The following is an 18,363-nucleotide window of genomic DNA, read 5'->3' on the forward strand; positions in this document are numbered from 1 at the left end:
TGATCTCCTTAAGTTCCGGAAACTCCTTAAGACATTCCTCTTCTCTTCCTCTTTCTCTCTCCCTCTCTTGCTAACCTCCTCTCTATTCTCTCCTCCTTCTCTTTCCTAACTCCGCTCCGTTTTGCTGACTGGTCGCCTGGTGCACCTACAAAACCTCACAGGTCCCAGGCTCCCCCGCCAGTCTTTGCAGTTGCCCCCCGTGCCTCTGCACTCTGCTCACCACTACTGCACTTCTTGGAATTTGTTCCATGAGAAGGGTAACCTCTCTGCACTTAACCCAGGCCACTTCTGACTATGCGCACTTGTTCCCCTCCCCCTCACTTCCTGTCTGTGCACTTATATTACCTAGAATGTACTGGGCCTGGTTTGCCTGGCCAAGTACGGTAGTTTTTGTTTCTATATGTTCTTCTCCATCTCCTCCCCTGCCCTATTACCTCACTCTTTGTCATTCACTTACACTATCTGAAACGTTGCTGGCCTATTATGGTAGTCTATGGATTGCTTGTCTACTCCCTCTCCTCCCACGTTCGCCTTCCTTCCTGTCATGCACTTCACTAGTAGTAATGCTGTCAGGCCTAGTATGCAAGTCATTTTCTGTTAGATCATTCGGAAACTTCAACGCCTAAGAATGACTCTGTGTTCCCCTGTTCCCTTCCCGCCTTGAAGTGCTTTGTAGCACTTCACTTGTGTATAAGTGCTTTACAAATAAACAATTACAATTCAATAAATGATGAACTCAGCATTTATCATGAAGTCACTGAAGAAATTGAACATGGTTTTAAAAATAAAACCAAAACTTGTAGCTGTAAACATTATAAACCTCTGCTCCTGTATGCAAGTGGTGAAGCTGGTTCTGGTTAAACATTTTAAATTAAAATAATCAGCACATTTGTGCAAAACTTAATCAACAACCTTACGGCTGTTGTAACAGCCCCCACTGGTTTAGCTGCCTACAACATAGAAGGTGCAACTTTACACAGACTACTGCTCCTCCCAGTAGAACACCAAAACAAATGAGAATACTTTAAATTATCAGCAGAAGCTGCTACTGAAGTACGCTGAAGTCTAAAACAAATGAAATCCCTCCTAATAGATGAAGTAAGCATGGTTTCCAACCGCACGTTGGCTTTAATTCACCTCAGAATGCAAGAAATCCTAAAAACCGACTACGAACAACTGTTTGGAGGAAAACACATTATTGTTTTCGGAGACCTCCTGCAGTTAACACCAGTAAAAGGTCAACCTATATTTAAAACATCAGGACAGAAACAATGCTATAACACACTAGCCAGCATTGGAAATGTAAATCTCTGCCAACATGTTCGCTACAGAGAACTAACTCAAAACATTTATCAGTCTGCAGAGCTCACTAATGCTAACATTTTAAAAAGCATTATAACTGGTCTGCTTACTAAAGATGCAAAATCCATCTTAAATAGTAGACTAATCCATGAGCTATATGGGCGAAACACATCTGCTCCTGAAGTCATGAAACAATTAACTCAACAAAATATAAAGTGCATGTCCTTAATGTCAACCTTTGCAAGCTGTAGTCAATTCAACAAGAAAATTTAAAAAGAAGAAAAGGCAATCCATACTGCATATCAGCTCCACAGACAAACTATAAGTGCACGGTATGACACTCCCTATGTGTCAACAAGCTACAACATGACAACATTGCTTAGAAAAATATATCTCCAACACAGCTGGATTGCAAAAAATATTAACTTTGTGTCTAAATTGCAGTGAAATTCTAAAACGTAACCTTGATGTAGAACAAGGTTTAGTCAATGGAGCAATTGGTACAGTTGTTGGCCCCCAACCATATCCACATGACAACAAAATTCAGTTTGTCAACATCCACTTTGACAAACTTGCAGAAGTTAAAAGAATTGGCCACACAATAGCACGTGTCCTTCTTTTCTAGGACATGTATGTACGCAGAGAACAATTCTCACTGTCTTTTGCATATGCTGTCACTATTCACAAATTGCAAGGTCTAACCCTAGATCAAGCACTGATTGACATTGGCAGCACAGTCAAAGAAGGTATGAGTTACGTAGCACTTTCACGTCTCTGTACACTCAATGGTCTATTCCTAGTTACCTTTGATTAAAACAAAGTCAACGCTGACATTCCTTGCATCCTAGACTACAACAGGCTACATGCACTGTACACCCACCATCTAGATATGCACCCTCTACCTCAAAAAAGGAAACCTTTTAAAAGAAAACTAATACAAACAGAACCTATAATAAATCTCCCAACAAAACTGCTACAGAAACAAGACCAACTGCTTCTCCATCAAATATTGCAATCACAAAACTGTCTAGTACTAAAACTTCCATGCACTATCTGCAACCATGTTTCACAAGAACACATCCCTAATGAACGATTTGTATATGTATCCATAACAAATTGTGAATCCATTCCATTTCACCAGCTTCTGCAGAATGCAAATCATGGCATATTATGTCCTTTTTGCAATTCAGACAATTGTTCCAGCATACAAATAAACTCACTTAGCCATAATGTCATACTAATGCTTCTAAGGTACAATGCAGATGGTACTAAAACAACTAACTATAAATTCAATAACTGTACACATGGCCACGTATCTCTTAGCAAGAAAACCTTCACAACAGTAGGCATAATATACCACACTGGTGTCACCACCACTTAAGGGCACTATACTGCATATGTCAAACAAATAAATGGTTTGTTTGAATGTAACAACACGTCTGTTATGCCAAAACATAGGTTACCAGGAAATCTAACAAATGCCTACTTAATATTCCTTCAACCCAAATTTACCCACTTAACTGTAGCACAATGAACAGTTACAATATGCCAACAGGCATCTAACTACATCCATAATACTACAATAGTACTTTTAAAAGTCAATCTAGTTAGAATACGCCAACGGGTATCTAACTACTTCAAAAATACCCTTAATTGCAATGCACTTCAAACAAACATTCTATCACACTTTCACTCACATAATTGAAATAGGTTTCTATTAATCCTGTATGGATTCTTTTTCCCAATGACCCAATGATTTAATGCCAATCCAACAACAGTTTATGATACACTAATGATCTACCAAACATAGTACATAGAATGAGGGTCAAAAAAAGTAAATGTATATGTAAAATTGTATGCAATTAAAGCTTTTAAACTATCCTGCTTAACACATTAAAACAGGTTTTTTTTCTACAAAAAAGGACCATAAATTCCAGCTTCATTACTGTATGCAACTAAGTAACCATACCAAGTATAAACAAATACACATTCCATAAGCACTATCCTCAATTGTACTACAATCATACATACCATATACAGTTCAATTATATAATTCCACCATATTACAAACACCTTATACTCCCACTACATTACCTATAATTACTAAACACATATTACTCCTGTGGTGGTTGTGGCCAGTAGGCAGATTCTTGGGGGCATGGCCATGCCCACTGACAACAACCACCACAGCAGAATTAAACCATATAACATGTACAATACATCAGCAGCATCTGCAAACCCTTATTTCACATATATAAACAGCTGCATATAATATTTATTCCACTCTCCTACCCTTTCTGTGGCCTCTTCCATCCAACAAATAACCTCAAATGTGTTTTCCAAGCTGTTCCACGGTGTCCGCAGACAGGGAGGCACCCGCACCCATTTTATTCACCTATAAACACAGCTCCATATTATCTTTATTCCACCTCATCACCCTTTCCAGCCCTGGTTTCCACCACATGGCCCAGATATTTCAATGAACAAAAACAAGTAGCCCAGATATGTGATGTCATCAGTGATATCATCAATGACATTTGTGATGTCATCATTGATGTCATGAGGGTTAGTCTTGGCAGTGCACGGTGGTGCCGCGAGTTATGGTTGCTTAGCTTACAATAACTGGTGAATTTCTGAGGTTTTCAGTTTTACTTGTAACCATAAAGTCACTTTAACAAGGTTTTTTCATTGAATTTCACAGGTTTTTATTAGTGTAACTTAACCATAATGTCCCTTTAACAACGTTTTTCTGTGACTTTCATGGGGGTTTACCAGTGCATGCTAATTTCCTACAACTTACTAATATCATACTTACCCCAATATAGCGACATTTTGGTAAAATGTACAAAGTTGCACCTTAAAACTCTGTGTAACACTTACCTGAACTCCACAGGAGCGTAATGATCCCAGAGCCTGTTGATCTGCTAAAACAGATGCCTTAAGGGTTTTTCCCACGGTCATGAAAGAGAAAAACCCAGAAAGGAGGTGCTGTAATTGATAAGGACTGTGAATACTACTGGGACTCTATTCTGTCTTTCATGCAGAAATAACTCCCCTTTTATTTCTATGCCAACACTCTCCTCACTTATGTTTTGTGTTTAGGGAGCTCTCCATCCTGCTATCACACAGGGGTGTGTAGATGTTCGGGTTCTGAAGACTAAGATGCTGGTGAACTCTGGGAACCTCTGAAGGCAAGTGCCTTAAAATGTAAATGAGTATCTTCACAGAATCATGGAGAAATAACAGATGTCACTGAGGAGTAAACATTCTCTAAGTTGGAGAGATCTCTCTTACTGAATTATTAATTTTTCTTTCTTTTTCTAGGGTCTCTTGAAGAAAAAACTTTAACTGCTGAGTTTGGGGTTGCAAGGAATGAATATGAATACCTTTTCTTGAGGTAAGTTGGCGCACTTGCTATAGAGGAGATGCGCAAAACATGGAGGGGTCTTCGGTATCCTGACAAGGGACTTTTACTTTGGTAAGTTTGCGCGCGTAATCAGTAAGAATAAACGCTGCACAGCGTAAGTTCATCTGGTCTGAAAACCTCAGCCTCTCACTGTGAAGCACGCTTTTCAACTGTGAGGAAAACTCAATGGGAGCTTCAGGTACTTATGCGCGTAGGAAAATATCTTCACTCTTAATTCTGTAATGTTCGTTTTTTAACTAAGGTACCTTTGTATTGCAGGTCTTCGGAAGCTGAGCTAAACCTCGGAATGTTGCTGCGACTGCGAACAAAGACTGATGAATGAAGATGAACTGTGACGGAATACATTTCTTCTACTGGAAGACTGCGGCAGCGGAAACTTTGGTCAGGTAATTCTTGTCTGTGGTCAGTAGATATTCTTTTCAAGTTATTAATATTACTTTTCTTTGATTTCACAGATTCTGTGAGCAGAAGCGCCAGTAGCGTTACACCACTGCTAGCAGACCTAACGCGAAGCACATGTTACTGCGGAGGCGGGGCTTAAGTAGCCCACAATGTCCAATGTCTAGTTCTCTGCTCAAACTTATCCATGACCCACAGGGTGGCCATTTTAGGGGTATTGGGGTGCTATGAATCCTGTGGAAGTGTATGGTTACTTAATGCTGTGAATTGTGTGAGTGCCATGTGTGCCAAGCTAACACCCACCTAAAGCCTATTGATCTATTCAAAGAATTCAAAGAATCCCGCCTGGCCTGGCCTGGACTCCTGAATCTAGACTAGGAACCCTGGATGTAGTCATAACACTCTGCCATTTCCCACCTTCTAGCATCATTTATAACACTTCTATACACTTTTTGCAACTTTTTCCAGTGTTTTTGTGTCCATCGATGTTCGCGAACGTCTGACGTCATCGCAGATTTTCCAGACAGTGTCACGTGACTTCGCGCACGTAAAATGATGACGTGTCTGGACTTCGCAATCAGGTCCGTGCTTCGGGGACAATTCAGAACTGCATTTTCTACTGATCTAGGAACTTTCAAGCTCAAAATGTTCCCCTTGCACAGCTCCTACACCTATTCTTACTCATTATCCACTAACAATCTAGTACAAAGCACATACTTGGAAGAATATTAGCAAAACTGCTATTTATCTTAAAAATGGCATCAGCTATTGCCATCCCTCCTCCCCAAGAGCCACCACTGCCAGCTGAAGGACCTACACAACAGAAAAGCGCAGTACTTCCAAAGACAATGAAGAGGACCAAGAAGATAGAGGAAGTGCCTACCTCTAGCACCAAGAGAAAATCATGGGTTTGGCAGTTCTTTACCACTGTTTGGAATGTACCAAAGGCTAAAGCTACCAAAGTGAAATGCTCGGAGTGCAACGTTGTACTCATTCGCGGACTACCTGGACACTACTCCTATGGGACCACCTCCATGGGAAATATGGAACAAGTTACTTACCTGTAACTGTTGTTCTCCAGCATGGGTCTGGCATGGATTCACATGCTCATGAATATTCCCTGTCGTCAGGCTGGGAATCCTTGGTAAAGAAAAAATCAGTTTCAGTTTCGTTTCTGAGCTGTCTTTCTAGTATTAACCAATCACTGGTCTCTGGGTCATACTGCCCCCAGCCAATGACTGCCCTCTCCCTAAGCACCTCCTCTGGCAGCCATCCTCAGATTTGGTAGCACGTAAAGTGGCAGTAGGACCAAGTGAAGAGCCGCAGAGGGGTAGGAGGGAGGGTTCGCATGTGAAACCATGCCAGACCCATGCTGGAGAACAACAGTTACAGGTAAGTAACTTGTTCCTTCTCAAGCATGGGGTCTGGCATGGATTCACATGCTCATGAATACAAGAATACATAGCAGTACACACATGCACAACCACGGGAGGTGGCAAGGCTCAACATTAAGCATTCATCAACTCAACATTAAGCATCTCTTACCTCCTCACCAGGCCCACCTTCAGGCAAACAGGTTGCGCAGCACTGCCTGGCCGACTCTGGACTCCTCCCTGGAATCCTGGTCGACGCAGTAGAATCTCCTGAAGGTGTGCGTCGACCTCCATGTAGCAGCCCTGCAGATGCCCAGCAGGGGCACACCAGACAGGAACGCCGTGGTAGCAGCGATCGCTCTGGTCGAATGGGCTCTCGGACGGCCGGGCAACTGTCGGTTTGCCAACCGGTGACAGTGCATGATGCAGCCGGAGAGTCATCTGGAAATGGAAGCCTTCGAGAGGGCCTTCCCTTGGTTCACAGGTCCAAAGTTCACAAACAGCTATGATGTCTTCCGAAAACTCTTCGTGCAGTCCACGTAGAACTTCAGCGCTCTAGCTACATCCAGCGAGTGCAAAGTCCTCTCGGCCGGCGACGAAGGCGACAGGAAGAAAACAGGTAACACCAAGGGCTCGTTGAGATGGAAGTCCGACGGCACCTTGGGCATGAAGGAGGGGTGCGTCCTCAGCACCACCCTCGTCTCGTGGAAAGTCAGGTACGGAGGCTTGCAGGAAAGGGCCTGGATCTCTCCCACTCGTCGTGCGGAGGTGATGGCCACAAGAAATGCTGTTTTCCACGACAGGAACTTCAACGGTGCAGAATGCAGAGGCTCAAATGGCGGCCCCATGAGCTTGGTCAGCACCACATTGAGCTCCCACGCCGGGGCCGCAGCCTTCACCAGCGGGAACGATCGGAACAGTCCCTTCATGAACTCCTTCACCAGGCAATGCGACCACAGGGATGAGCGCCCCAGAGTTCTGGTGTAGCGGGAGATAGTCGCCAGATGGATTTTGATGGAGGTATGGGCCAGCCCCGCCTTGGCCAACGACAATAAGTACGGCAGCACTTGAGAGGCCGTAATCCGCAGAGGGTTAATCTTCTGTGTGCCACACCAGACAGAGAACCTCTTCCACTTATGTCCATAGCACTTGAGAGTTGAGGACGCCCTGGCCTTTGCAAGGACCTCCTTGCAGTCGGCTGGGATATCGTACCCTCCAAACTATAGTGCTGCAGGAGCCAGGCATGCAAGTTCAGCGACCCTGGGTCGTGATGGAGGATGGTGCCTCCTTCTCTGGCGAGGAGATCCGCGTCCGTCGGCAGCTTGACTGGGGGGGATGCTGACAAGTCCAGAAGGTCCAAGAACCAGATATGTCTTAGCCACGCCGGTGCGACGAGGATGATCCTGCACCGAGACCTCTTGAGTTGGTTGATGAGTCGCAGCAGCAAGGGCGGGAACGCATACAGGAACAGGCCGTCCCAGGGGAATGAGACGGCATCGCCCATGCCCCCCCCAGCTGGGGAAACCTGCTGGCAAACCTTCGGCACTTGGTGTTCGCCGCCGTCACGAATAGGTCGATCTGGCGCGGCCCCATCATTGGAATAGCCGATCCACTTGATCCTGCCGCAGCTCCCTGCTGAGTGAGTCGGCGATGGTGTTCTTTATTCCTGCCAGGTGGAAGGGCACCAGAAACATCCCCTGGTGACAGCCCAGTGCCACAGATCCTGGGCCTGCTTGGATAGGGCTGGGGATCTGGTGCCTCCCTGCTTCCGGATGTAGAACATCGTGGTGGTGTTGTCGGTGAAGATCCTCACCACCTTGCCCTTGAGGGACAGGCGGAACGACCTGAGGGCCCAGAACACGGCTAGAAGCTCCAGGACGTTGATGTGCAGTGACCTCTCCTCCGGGAGCCAAAGACCTCTTGCGTGGAGATCTCCGGTGTGCGCTCCCCATCCCTCCAGGGAGGCATCCGTTGTCACCGTCTCCTGATGTGCCGGGGTCTAGAAGTCGGTACCCGCCGCCAAATGCGCGCAGGTGCCCCCACCACTGGATCGCTTGGCGGAAGGTCTCGTTGAGCGGGATCCGGTCTTTGAAGCTGCCCGCCACTTGCATCCACCGGGCGTCGAGGAACTCTTGCAGTGGCCGCATCCGCAGTCTGCACAGGCGCACTAGGTAGATGCACAAGGACATCATGCCGAGAAGGGACTTGATGGACCTCACCCTGGCCACGTCCATGGTCAACAGCTGCTGCACCTTGCCCATGATGGCCTTCGTCCTTTCCTCTGACGGGGAGGCCAGTCGCGCTACTGTGTCGAGCTTGGCTCCCAGAAACAGTGCGACCTGCAACGGAAAAAGGTGGGATTTGGTGAAGTTGATGGAGAATCCCAGATCCGTGAGCAGTTGGACGGTCTTCGATGTGTGCCCGACGGCGAGTTCTCTTGTCTTTGCTCGGATGAGCCAATCGTCCAAGTAGGGGTAGACGTGGATCCCCTGCAGGCGCAGCCATGCCGCCACTGGTGCTAGGCACTTGGTGAATACCCTGGGCGCCGACTTCAATCCGAAAGGAAGGGCCTTGAACTGGTAGTGCCGCCCTTGGACTACGAATGTGAGAAACTTTCGATGTCCTTTTAGAATGGGGATGTGAAAGTAGGCATCCTCCAAGTCCAGCAACGATAGGAAGTCGCCTTCCTCCAGCTGCCCCAGCAGCTGGAGGGTGACCATCCGGAACTTCTGGGCCTTGATGTACTTGTTTAAACGACAAAGGTCCAGGATGGGTCGCCAGCCACCGGTCTTCTTTCTTACGAGGAAGTATTGTGAGTACACTCCGGAGCCCCGGAGCCTCTTTGGGACGAGCTCAATGGCTCCTTTCTTCAGTATCGCCCTTACTTCCAGCAGCAGTTGAGGGACGTGGTTTTCCTTCCTGGCCACGGTTGGAATTTCATATTGTAACTAGACATGCAAACAATCGGGAGTACCTGAGAGGGAGATTTCACCACAGCAATCGGGAACATTTATTTTTCTCATACGATTGCATTGGGATCAGCATTAATTTAGGCGGGAGACAGTAAAAAATAGTGTGATTTTTCGATGAAAAATCGGGAGTCTCGCCCTTAAACCGGGAGCGTTGGAATGTATGTATTGGCTATGCAGATTTAGTGGCATTACTCTGTTTATATCGAATCATAAGAGTTGTACATGTACTCTGAATCAAATATGCATACCTGTACTTTGTAATCATGCATGCGGATATGCATGGAGCTGTAAGTAGAAATCCTTGAGACTTGTACAGTAGTTTTTGTAGTAGGTGCTTTCCAATGATATGAGACTTGTATTCAGAGTGATCAACAGTACATTTGAAGTGCGGAACTGTGATGATGGAGTTAGATGTAGAGGTCTTGGATGTGATTGGTGGATGGTTGTGTGACTGCTTAGCTGTATCCAATGAGGGAATGGAATCGAGAGTGATGTGGAAAGTGTAGAAGGGCTGGCTAAGAGTTACGTGCCGCGCAGACACCGCGGCTGTCCGCGGGTAGGGCGTGCCACATACAGGGTTTTCTAGCAAATCCAGCATGGAAAGGGGACTGTAGGGATCAGCCAATCAGATGTTGACGTTGTTGATTTGTGTAGAAAGAGAGTGTGTGTAGTGAAGATGGCAGAGGTGGAGAAAGTCAGGGTGTTGGTGCTCGGAGATATGTTTGTCCATGTTTTACAGCAGTATTCTCAATGCAGGCATGTGGCAAACAATTTTGATGTTAGAGGAGTGGAGGTGGTGTGGAGCGCTGTGACTGACTGCAAAGCAGAGGCAATTCTCCAAGTTTGTAGAGATATGTGTAGGATGAACAGTCCCCATGTGGTAGTTTTGCACTATGGTGCTTTCCATTTGGGCTACGTGAGTTCCCCAACTTTGTTGGCAGATTTGGAACAGTTGGTTCAAGCAGTAGTCAACATCCTTCCAAATGCGAAAATAATTTTTTCTGGATTACTACGTAGAGCAATATGGGACAACAGTTCTGTTTTTTGTCCTCAGCAAAACATTGCTAGGTGTGCAATCAATCGAGGCATGCGTGCTTTCATGCTAAGAGCTGGTATGTTTTTCTGTAACAACGACAATATTGTTTCGAGTAACGCAGCTTATTTTGAAGCAGATGATGTTTCTTTATCTTTTTTGGGAAATGCCATGTTCTTTTGGAATGTAAGGGTTGCTTTGGAACAGGTTATGTCAAGATTTTAGTTGTAAAATAAGAAGAAAAAAACCTAAAAAAAATACTAAATAACAGGTGTCTGTCAGGCATCTGCAAAAAAAAAAAAACGGCTCTTTTCAGAGCCCACCTTCAAGGGAAAATGGGGAACACTATTTAAATGTACATTCGCCATGCTCAGATGTCCGCGGACATGGCGGTAGTCTGCGGACAGCGCGTATTACATACAGGGATTCTGGGGTAGAGAGGCATGCAAATGAGAATGAGCGGAGCTAGGGATTGGTCAGTAAAGTTTAGTGGGTGTGTTGTGTACGGAGAGATTTAGTGAGGACGTCTTTTTCCTGAGAGAAGAACAGATAGCTATGGCTGTGTGTTCTCGAAAACAGATTATCTGGATTTTGGGAGACTCATGGATACATTGGTTGGAGGTGCATGCAGAACGTTGTGGTGTATCTGCAGATCTTGGATTCCCTCATGTGGAAGTGTACTGGCATGGAGTGCGCGGAATGAAGTGGCTGGACTTGGTACCTCTCTGTGCTACTTTACAGACAGAGCGTCATCCTGACAATTATAATTCATTGTGGAGGGAACAGTTTAGGACATGTGTCTGGAATTTCTTTGCAATTTGCAATGAAAGAAGGACTTGAGAATGTCATGGACATGTTTCCAAATTCCCAAGTAATTTTTTCTCGTATTGCGCAAAGACAAATGTGGCTGCGTTCTTCTTCATTTGGTCCACAAATGGAGAAAGCGAGGCGCAATGTCAATAAGGCTGTTTGTGCCCTTCTAAGAGATGTTGGCATGTCCTCTTTCCACAAGGAAAATATTATGTTTCGTAGCACATTCATTTTCGCAGCGATGGAGTCCATCTTACATATGCTGGCAATCAGATTTTTCTTAGAAATGTACAAAATGCATTGCAACCTTTTTTGGAATTATAGTTATCTATTTTGCATTAGATGTTGACGAATCCAAGTTTTTCAAACACACAAACCACCACCAAAAGGCTCTTTTCAGAGACACCACTTACTCCCAGAGAAAGGTGCATTGGTTTTGCTAGGGCAGCACCCCAAAATTTTATCTGTCCTATGACTGTCCGCAGACTTTTAAAAAATGTGCAAGGAACTGCACTGTTTATTTGGTAGTTCTATTTTTAAACTGAGAAATGTGGCTCTGAAAAGAGCCTTTTTTTTGTGGATTTGTGTTCTTTTATATTTTTTTGGGGCTTTTTACACATGCCACACTAGGAGAGGAGGGGAAAGGAGGGTAAGGAAGGGACACCAACCACGGGGATAAGAAAGGGCAGTTGGAGAGAGGAAGATGTAGGGTGGCCCTTATTTAGGTAGGTAGCAGGTCTTTTGGTGGTCTGTGACCGTAGTCTTGAAAGCACTTTGAAGACTCTCCCCCCTGCAGAGTACTGCGTCGCAGTACATACACAATATTGTGACCCTCAAAAGGTAAGGGTCAACAGCATCGCGAATGGCCTGTGAAGCAGCTGGAGGGATGCGCTCTCCGACAGGAGTGTCTCTTGTGGTGAGAGGATTGGAAACGGAGGATGCTGTGGAGGAACTCAACCTACTACGTTCATCGCAAAGTACAACCTTGCGAATGTCCGCACAGTGGAACGAAGTTAGGTGTTGCTTCATGGATGTCGTACCAAAGCTGTACGCACCACGTCTCCCACGACTCAGCACCAATTTGCACTTGTTACAGGTGACCCTGTCCCCACGTGCTTTTGGTACGTTACCATAAACGGTAAACAACCGCCACACCCAAGACTCCTGCCGAGTGCTGGTAGTAGGGAGTTCCTCCACCTCATTCTCTTCATCCTCTTCATCCTCGTTATCTACATCCTCACGCGTGTTCCCCTCTGCAGGCCCTTGGGGAGGTGGTGGTGGTGGTGGTGGTGGAGGGTTTGGGGGTGGTGCTGAGGTTGATGTAGCAACAGCAGCCATGGATGCCATTAGGGTTGATGAGGTAATCTCAGTTAGAGAACTAAAGGCAGCAAAAGTCAATCTGCAATAGCCAGAAGTACAATGAAGATCATCTCTGGGGTGTGGCCTTTTATAGGGGAGGAGAGGTGCGCCTCGCGACCATATCAAACACTCAAAAGCGTTCAAAAAATTACAAAAAATATGTGGAAAGCCAGGGCCATTGTCTGGGACATGTGAAATGGTGATTTTTTACTGTAAAATAATGTGGATTGTCTGAATAAGTTCTTTTAAAATGTTGGGCATCCGGACAGAGTCCGCAAATTAGGACACACGCTCAGCGTGGGTGCGGTCACATGACGACGTCGGGAACACGTCCGCGAAGGGAACGGGTGTCCGCAGGACAGCAAACGCGCAGGAGCGGTCGTGTGCATGCGCACGGGTGTTCTACGGACAGTGCTCGGGTCCTGAAACTAATTAAAAGTGCGACACAAGTGAGACGGACAGTTACGGACAGGCGCGATGTTCGCAGGACTTACGGGTATGGTGCGCATGTGCTCTGCAGACTGTACGGCCAGGTATAGTGTCCTTAGGACACCTCCATTTTGTTCACTTACGGACAACCTGGACACCTGGTGTGTTCTAAGCACAGTTCATCTTGGTTGCAAACGGTGCAGAGAGGTATAATGTCCTTAGGACACTCCCATTTTGTTGATTTACGGATATCCCGGACAGCTGGTGTGTTCTAAGAACAGTTCCATCTTGGTTGCGAATGGTACGGAGAGGTGTAGTTTCTTTAGGACAACTAAATTTTGTTAATTACGGACAGGCCGGACAGGCGCGCTGTCCGCTGACATTTTACCTGCTTTAAAAAAAAAATAAGATACAAAGAATTTCTTTACAAGAAACGGAACATTTTTTTAATTATATACATATATACAAATTATGAAAGAGAAGGGGAAGCAGAAACTAATACAAAAATAGGGGACTTAGGGGTTTGGAGAGGATGGATGGGAGGGGATGAAGGGATGGAAGTCTCATCAAAACGTCTATTTTGTTGTTCACGTTTTGGGGATAGTTCACTGGGACATGGAGAGGGGGTACAGGTACAGGTGGGACAATGGTGCTTAATTTTTTCTTTGATGTGGTCCTCTACTAACTGTTTCAAACTATTGAAATTTTCCTTTAGCATGTCTACTTTCTGTTCAATGCGTTCGAGAGTCTTTTCCATTGTGTCTTTTGGAGTCATATTTTCAATCTTTGTATGGTCTGTAAAAAATAAACATATATATGTTACGTACACATTAGGTAATGATTATTAATTTCCTTATATAGACAAGTGTCTACCATTATTATCACTGTCTTCAGACATTTCCTCATGTGGAAAATATTCTTCCAACTACTCCAAAGTACTGCACATTTCTGTGTGAAAAACAAAAATATATTAATTATACTGTACCTCACACACAAAGTACAGCTATCTATACAAAAAATGAAGTTTACTTACTAGTTTCTGGTAAGTTGTATCCGTTGTGTTGTGTAGGTCTACTGTTGCTTGTAGCTCTGCAGTTTCTGTGAGGTAATTATGTTGGAGGTATATCTTTTTTGTTATGGTATAATCCATTTTATTACATATCGTATTTCAATGGCTGGTTGATGTGTTAAATATGTAGGTTCCACTGCTTATTTATTAATATATATAATGTGTATATATGCTGCTTTTTCAACTTGTGTAGTGTTTATATGGTATGATAGAACAATTTCAGATACCCCCTGCATGTTTGGGGAGTGTTGATGTCGTCTGTGACCGTCCACGGACATCAAAATCATTGGCGGGGTGTTTGGTATGTTCCAAGTTATTTGTATATAAAGTAAGGTAACCCTAGTACACATATATCAAATTTACACTATGAAAATGTATATTCAGTAAATAAAACTTTGTTAAAGAGATGTTATGGTTAAGTTGCGCTAGTAAAAACCTACGAAATTCAGTAAAATAAACTTTTTTAAAGGGACGTTATGGTTCCAAGTAAAACCGAAAAACCCTTGAATTTCGCCAGTTATGGTAAGCTAAGTAACCTAACTCGCGCCACCACTGTGCACTGCTAAGACTAACACCCAGGACATCAAAGATGACATCACAAATGTCATTGATGACATCAATACATCTGATAACCCCTGGCACTTTCTGATGCTTCTGTATTCTTAGGGCTTTCTTGCCAACAAAGGTTTTCTCTCTCTGAACCTGTGTAATTGGTTAACAATTATTTCTGATTCTTCTTGGTCGTCTCTTGGCTTTGGCACAATGTGTTTTAACACAATTCACTCTGTGGTATTCATCCTTTTCCACCACCTTGCTTCCACATTATTCATAATTGCTCATCACTTGCTTTTAACTTTGCTCATAAGTACTCATCACTTAGTTTCCATTCATACTGTATTTTAAAAAGTATTGTTAATACTTTGCAGCTTGTTCGTTATTCAAGAACCCACAATTTGGTCTCCAAAACCAACTGTCATAGTTTTCAGTTCATTCAGCATTTACATATGCCTGCTTCCAGCCCCTGTAGCGCCCCGGTACAAATATTACCTTTCTCACACTCAGGGGTATGCGGCCACTCCTCCGGGCATCTTCTCTTTCCTTTCTGTCTTTCGCTCGCTACACTTGTGCTTCTCGGGAGCTCCAGCGAGCAGTGCTCACTGTCCTGGAACCTTGCTACAGCGGCCTGCAACATTCAGGAGATCTCTGTGTCCCACAGCTCCGGCTGTGGACACACAGCAAGGGGAACTGCAGGGGTCTCGGCCCTTTCACAACCTGCTTGGGACCCAGTATCTCTTTCACCCTTCTGCTGCACACAGCATCCCTCCCGCCGGTCCCTCTCCAGCCCGCTGCACGTCTACCAGCACTGTCCGTCTCTCCAGGAGGGTTTCTCCTCCCTTTTACGCACCTGTGGCCTGATAAGTGGTTGCAGGTACAAATCCTTTACTTTAGTTTCCTGGCCATAGTTAAGCCTATTAGCGGGACATGCCTCGCCATTGCAATGCTACTCCTCCACAGTCCTCTTCCTAGTCCCAGTACCAAAGTGGTGTGAATGAATGGAAGTATGCATAACTCCCAGTTGCCACCTCCACGTTCTAGTCTTAAAGTGAAATGGTTGTGGGACATTTTGTGTGTAAGAAAGAGGTAAGGACTGACAATAACCTACGAAGGCAGGGGCAGGTAGGGTTCTTTCTAACAACGGAAAGGGGAATACCATGTCTTGCCCAAAGACATCCTCTCCCCACTCCCTAAATTCCCTCCACCCAGGTGATCCTCCCTCACATATCCACCACCAGGGTCGGGATACAAGAGTAATAGCCTTTCCCTGACCACCTGAGAGGAGGATCCAGGGGGAGTACAAGTGAGGATGCCCACAGGTTTCTCATAGAACATAACACGTAGGTGAATACCAGGAACATTACGCATCTACTTAATGCTCCCTCCTCCGATCCCAATACTATATCATGCAGAAATAGGGCTCTAGCTCTACGAAAAGCTGCAGTGAAGGCTTGAAGCAGAGAAACCAATCTCAGCAGACATTTTCTCCACCCAGACTGAAAGTAACCTTCACCAAGTGTAGAAAAGCTGAAAAGGTGTCTGACCAAAGAGAGAGAAGTTCAAGTAAGTCAAAGCTGGTTTGTCTTTGGTGTGAGGCTACAGTACTAACAGGGAATGAGTTTACAAACGTACAAATTGTGTACTCTTTTAAGTTGACTACTGGAAGATTTAGCCTTACAAATCAGGTCAACAGTTAGTAACATAGTTCCTTTTTATAAAGTATGGTATAATCTACTTGATCAGTGCATAAACAAATTGGAGTGAGTATCCCCTCCATTGTTGTCCAATTTTGATGTATATGTTGATAGCGTCACTGACTGCAGATCTGGTCAATATTAAGGTAACTACCTTATGAATCCTCATATCAGCTAATTCTCCTAAGTTCCGTACAGACAAATACTAAGCATTAGTAAATGGATCAGAACATATTCACGCTGTGGTTTCCTTTGGCCAGAACTAGGGACAGCACATTAAACCGTGCTTTAAATGGACAGGTGCTTCCATGCCCTGATGTCTGAAACAACTTCTTATGGCAACCAGGTACTAAGAGATATCATCCACACATTTAGGTTTAAATAATTCTGAATTGTAGTAACATAAGGACCTTATAATTAGTGTATAACACTTGGGTCTATCAGGGATATAGCATTAACCTGCTAGAATTAGGGAGTGGCAGGTTTCTTACTGCTTTGAATGACATGCACCAACATTTACCCTAACAAGCATTAATCCCTCAATTAATGTTAATATCTTTTTACCTGAATCTTATGTGTCATCTGAGGGTCAATCCTGTTTACTGCTGCTTTATACCATTCAGTCTCAGCAACAACCTAAAGGGAAAAAGCAGTTGTTAGCCTAAGAGCAGCAGAGGTTACTTAATGTGTTTAAAAAGAAGTTAGCTTTGACTTGTGCAGTAAAGATTTCAATGATCTAAACCAGAGATCTGAAACCTGTGGTTCTCCAGCTGTTTTACACTAGAACTCCCTTGACTCCTCACCATGGACTATTCTGGCTATGGCTGGTGGGAGTTCAAAACATCAGGGCAGCCAAAGTTTGCAGACTGCAGTCCCCTGATCTAAAAAATGGAAAATAAACATTTAAATCTGGTAGTCTCATAGTATAAATCATGCCCTACACATGTATATGTGCTAATAGAATAAGACCTAACAATGAAGGCCCACCATCGATTCTATGTCAAGACCGGAGGCTCCCATTATGCTTCTCTTTCTTTATTTAAATATTTAAAGAAAGGCTCAGCAGCAAGATATTTTTGTGCACCAAGTGTTATATGAGTAAACATAGAAAAGGGGGTGCACTAAATATATAATATAACAAGTAAAACATAACATAACAGTAGTATCTTCGCAGCTCTGAAGAAACAAACTCCATTTCCCAGAGTTCCCTAGTGTCACCAAAGAAACATCAACATGTGACTTAGTCCTCCAATGGGTGTCCTGATCCCTTCATAAACAGTCCTAAACATGATGCGACTTCCTCTTTCTTTGCTGCTCACAGCAAGAGATAAGTACCTTCATGTTATCTGATTATAAACGTGATTTCATTTTTACATTGACATTGCTATATATGCTTTATTATTGTTTATGAGCGTACCTTGTCTTTAAATTGATTTTATTTTGCTCATTGCCTTCGTTGTTGACTCCGACGCCAGCTGCCTTCTGCTGGCGTCGGAGACCGCGTAATTCGAAGCCTCGCTTCGCGCTCGCTGACACAATCCGTCAGCTGTTTTCTTTCGGCGGGCTCGCGTCGGCTTCCCCAACCATCGGTGCTCTCCTCGAGCACGGGGAAGCCGGCGCGGCTTCGCTACAGCTGTTTTTTCTTCCGCTTCAGGCGGACTTCTCTGCGGGCTCGCGTCGGCTTCCCCGACCCATCGGTACTCTCCGAATCGAGTGCGGGGGGGCCGGCGCGGCATTACTAGTGCCCGCAGTGCCGCCCACTAACCACCAGGGGAGCTCCTGCTCTTCCTGGTCCCTTCCTCTATCCGGCGCTCGAGTGCGCATGACCCTCATTTATAACGGTCTCTGCGAACTCGAGCGCCGGAACTTCTCCTCAGGCGGCAGCTGTTATACTTCTTTACATCGGACCGACAGGATTTCGCACGCGAGTGCAGGAAAAAT

The 18,363-nt window shown here is 44.7% G+C and overlaps 1 protein-coding gene across 3 annotated transcripts in view; it reads right to left on the reverse strand.

Moving 5' to 3' along the window:
• LOC138467859 (uncharacterized) overlaps positions 1 to 18,363 on the reverse strand; it is a 1,040,267-nt gene that overhangs the window by 784,978 nt on the left and 236,926 nt on the right. For all 3 annotated transcript variants that reach the window (XM_069608148.1, XM_069608147.1, XM_069608150.1), the window contains one exon: positions 16,987 to 17,058. In XM_069608148.1, the coding sequence (XP_069464249.1) occupies positions 16,987 to 17,058 (72 nt within the window). The remainder of the gene's footprint in view (positions 1 to 16,986; positions 17,059 to 18,363) is intronic.

Source organism: Ambystoma mexicanum, chromosome 4q (assembly GCF_040938575.1).
Source record: "Ambystoma mexicanum isolate Mex_15411 chromosome 4q, UKY_AmexF1_1, whole genome shotgun sequence".
Taxonomy (NCBI): Eukaryota; Metazoa; Chordata; class Amphibia; order Caudata; family Ambystomatidae; genus Ambystoma; species Ambystoma mexicanum.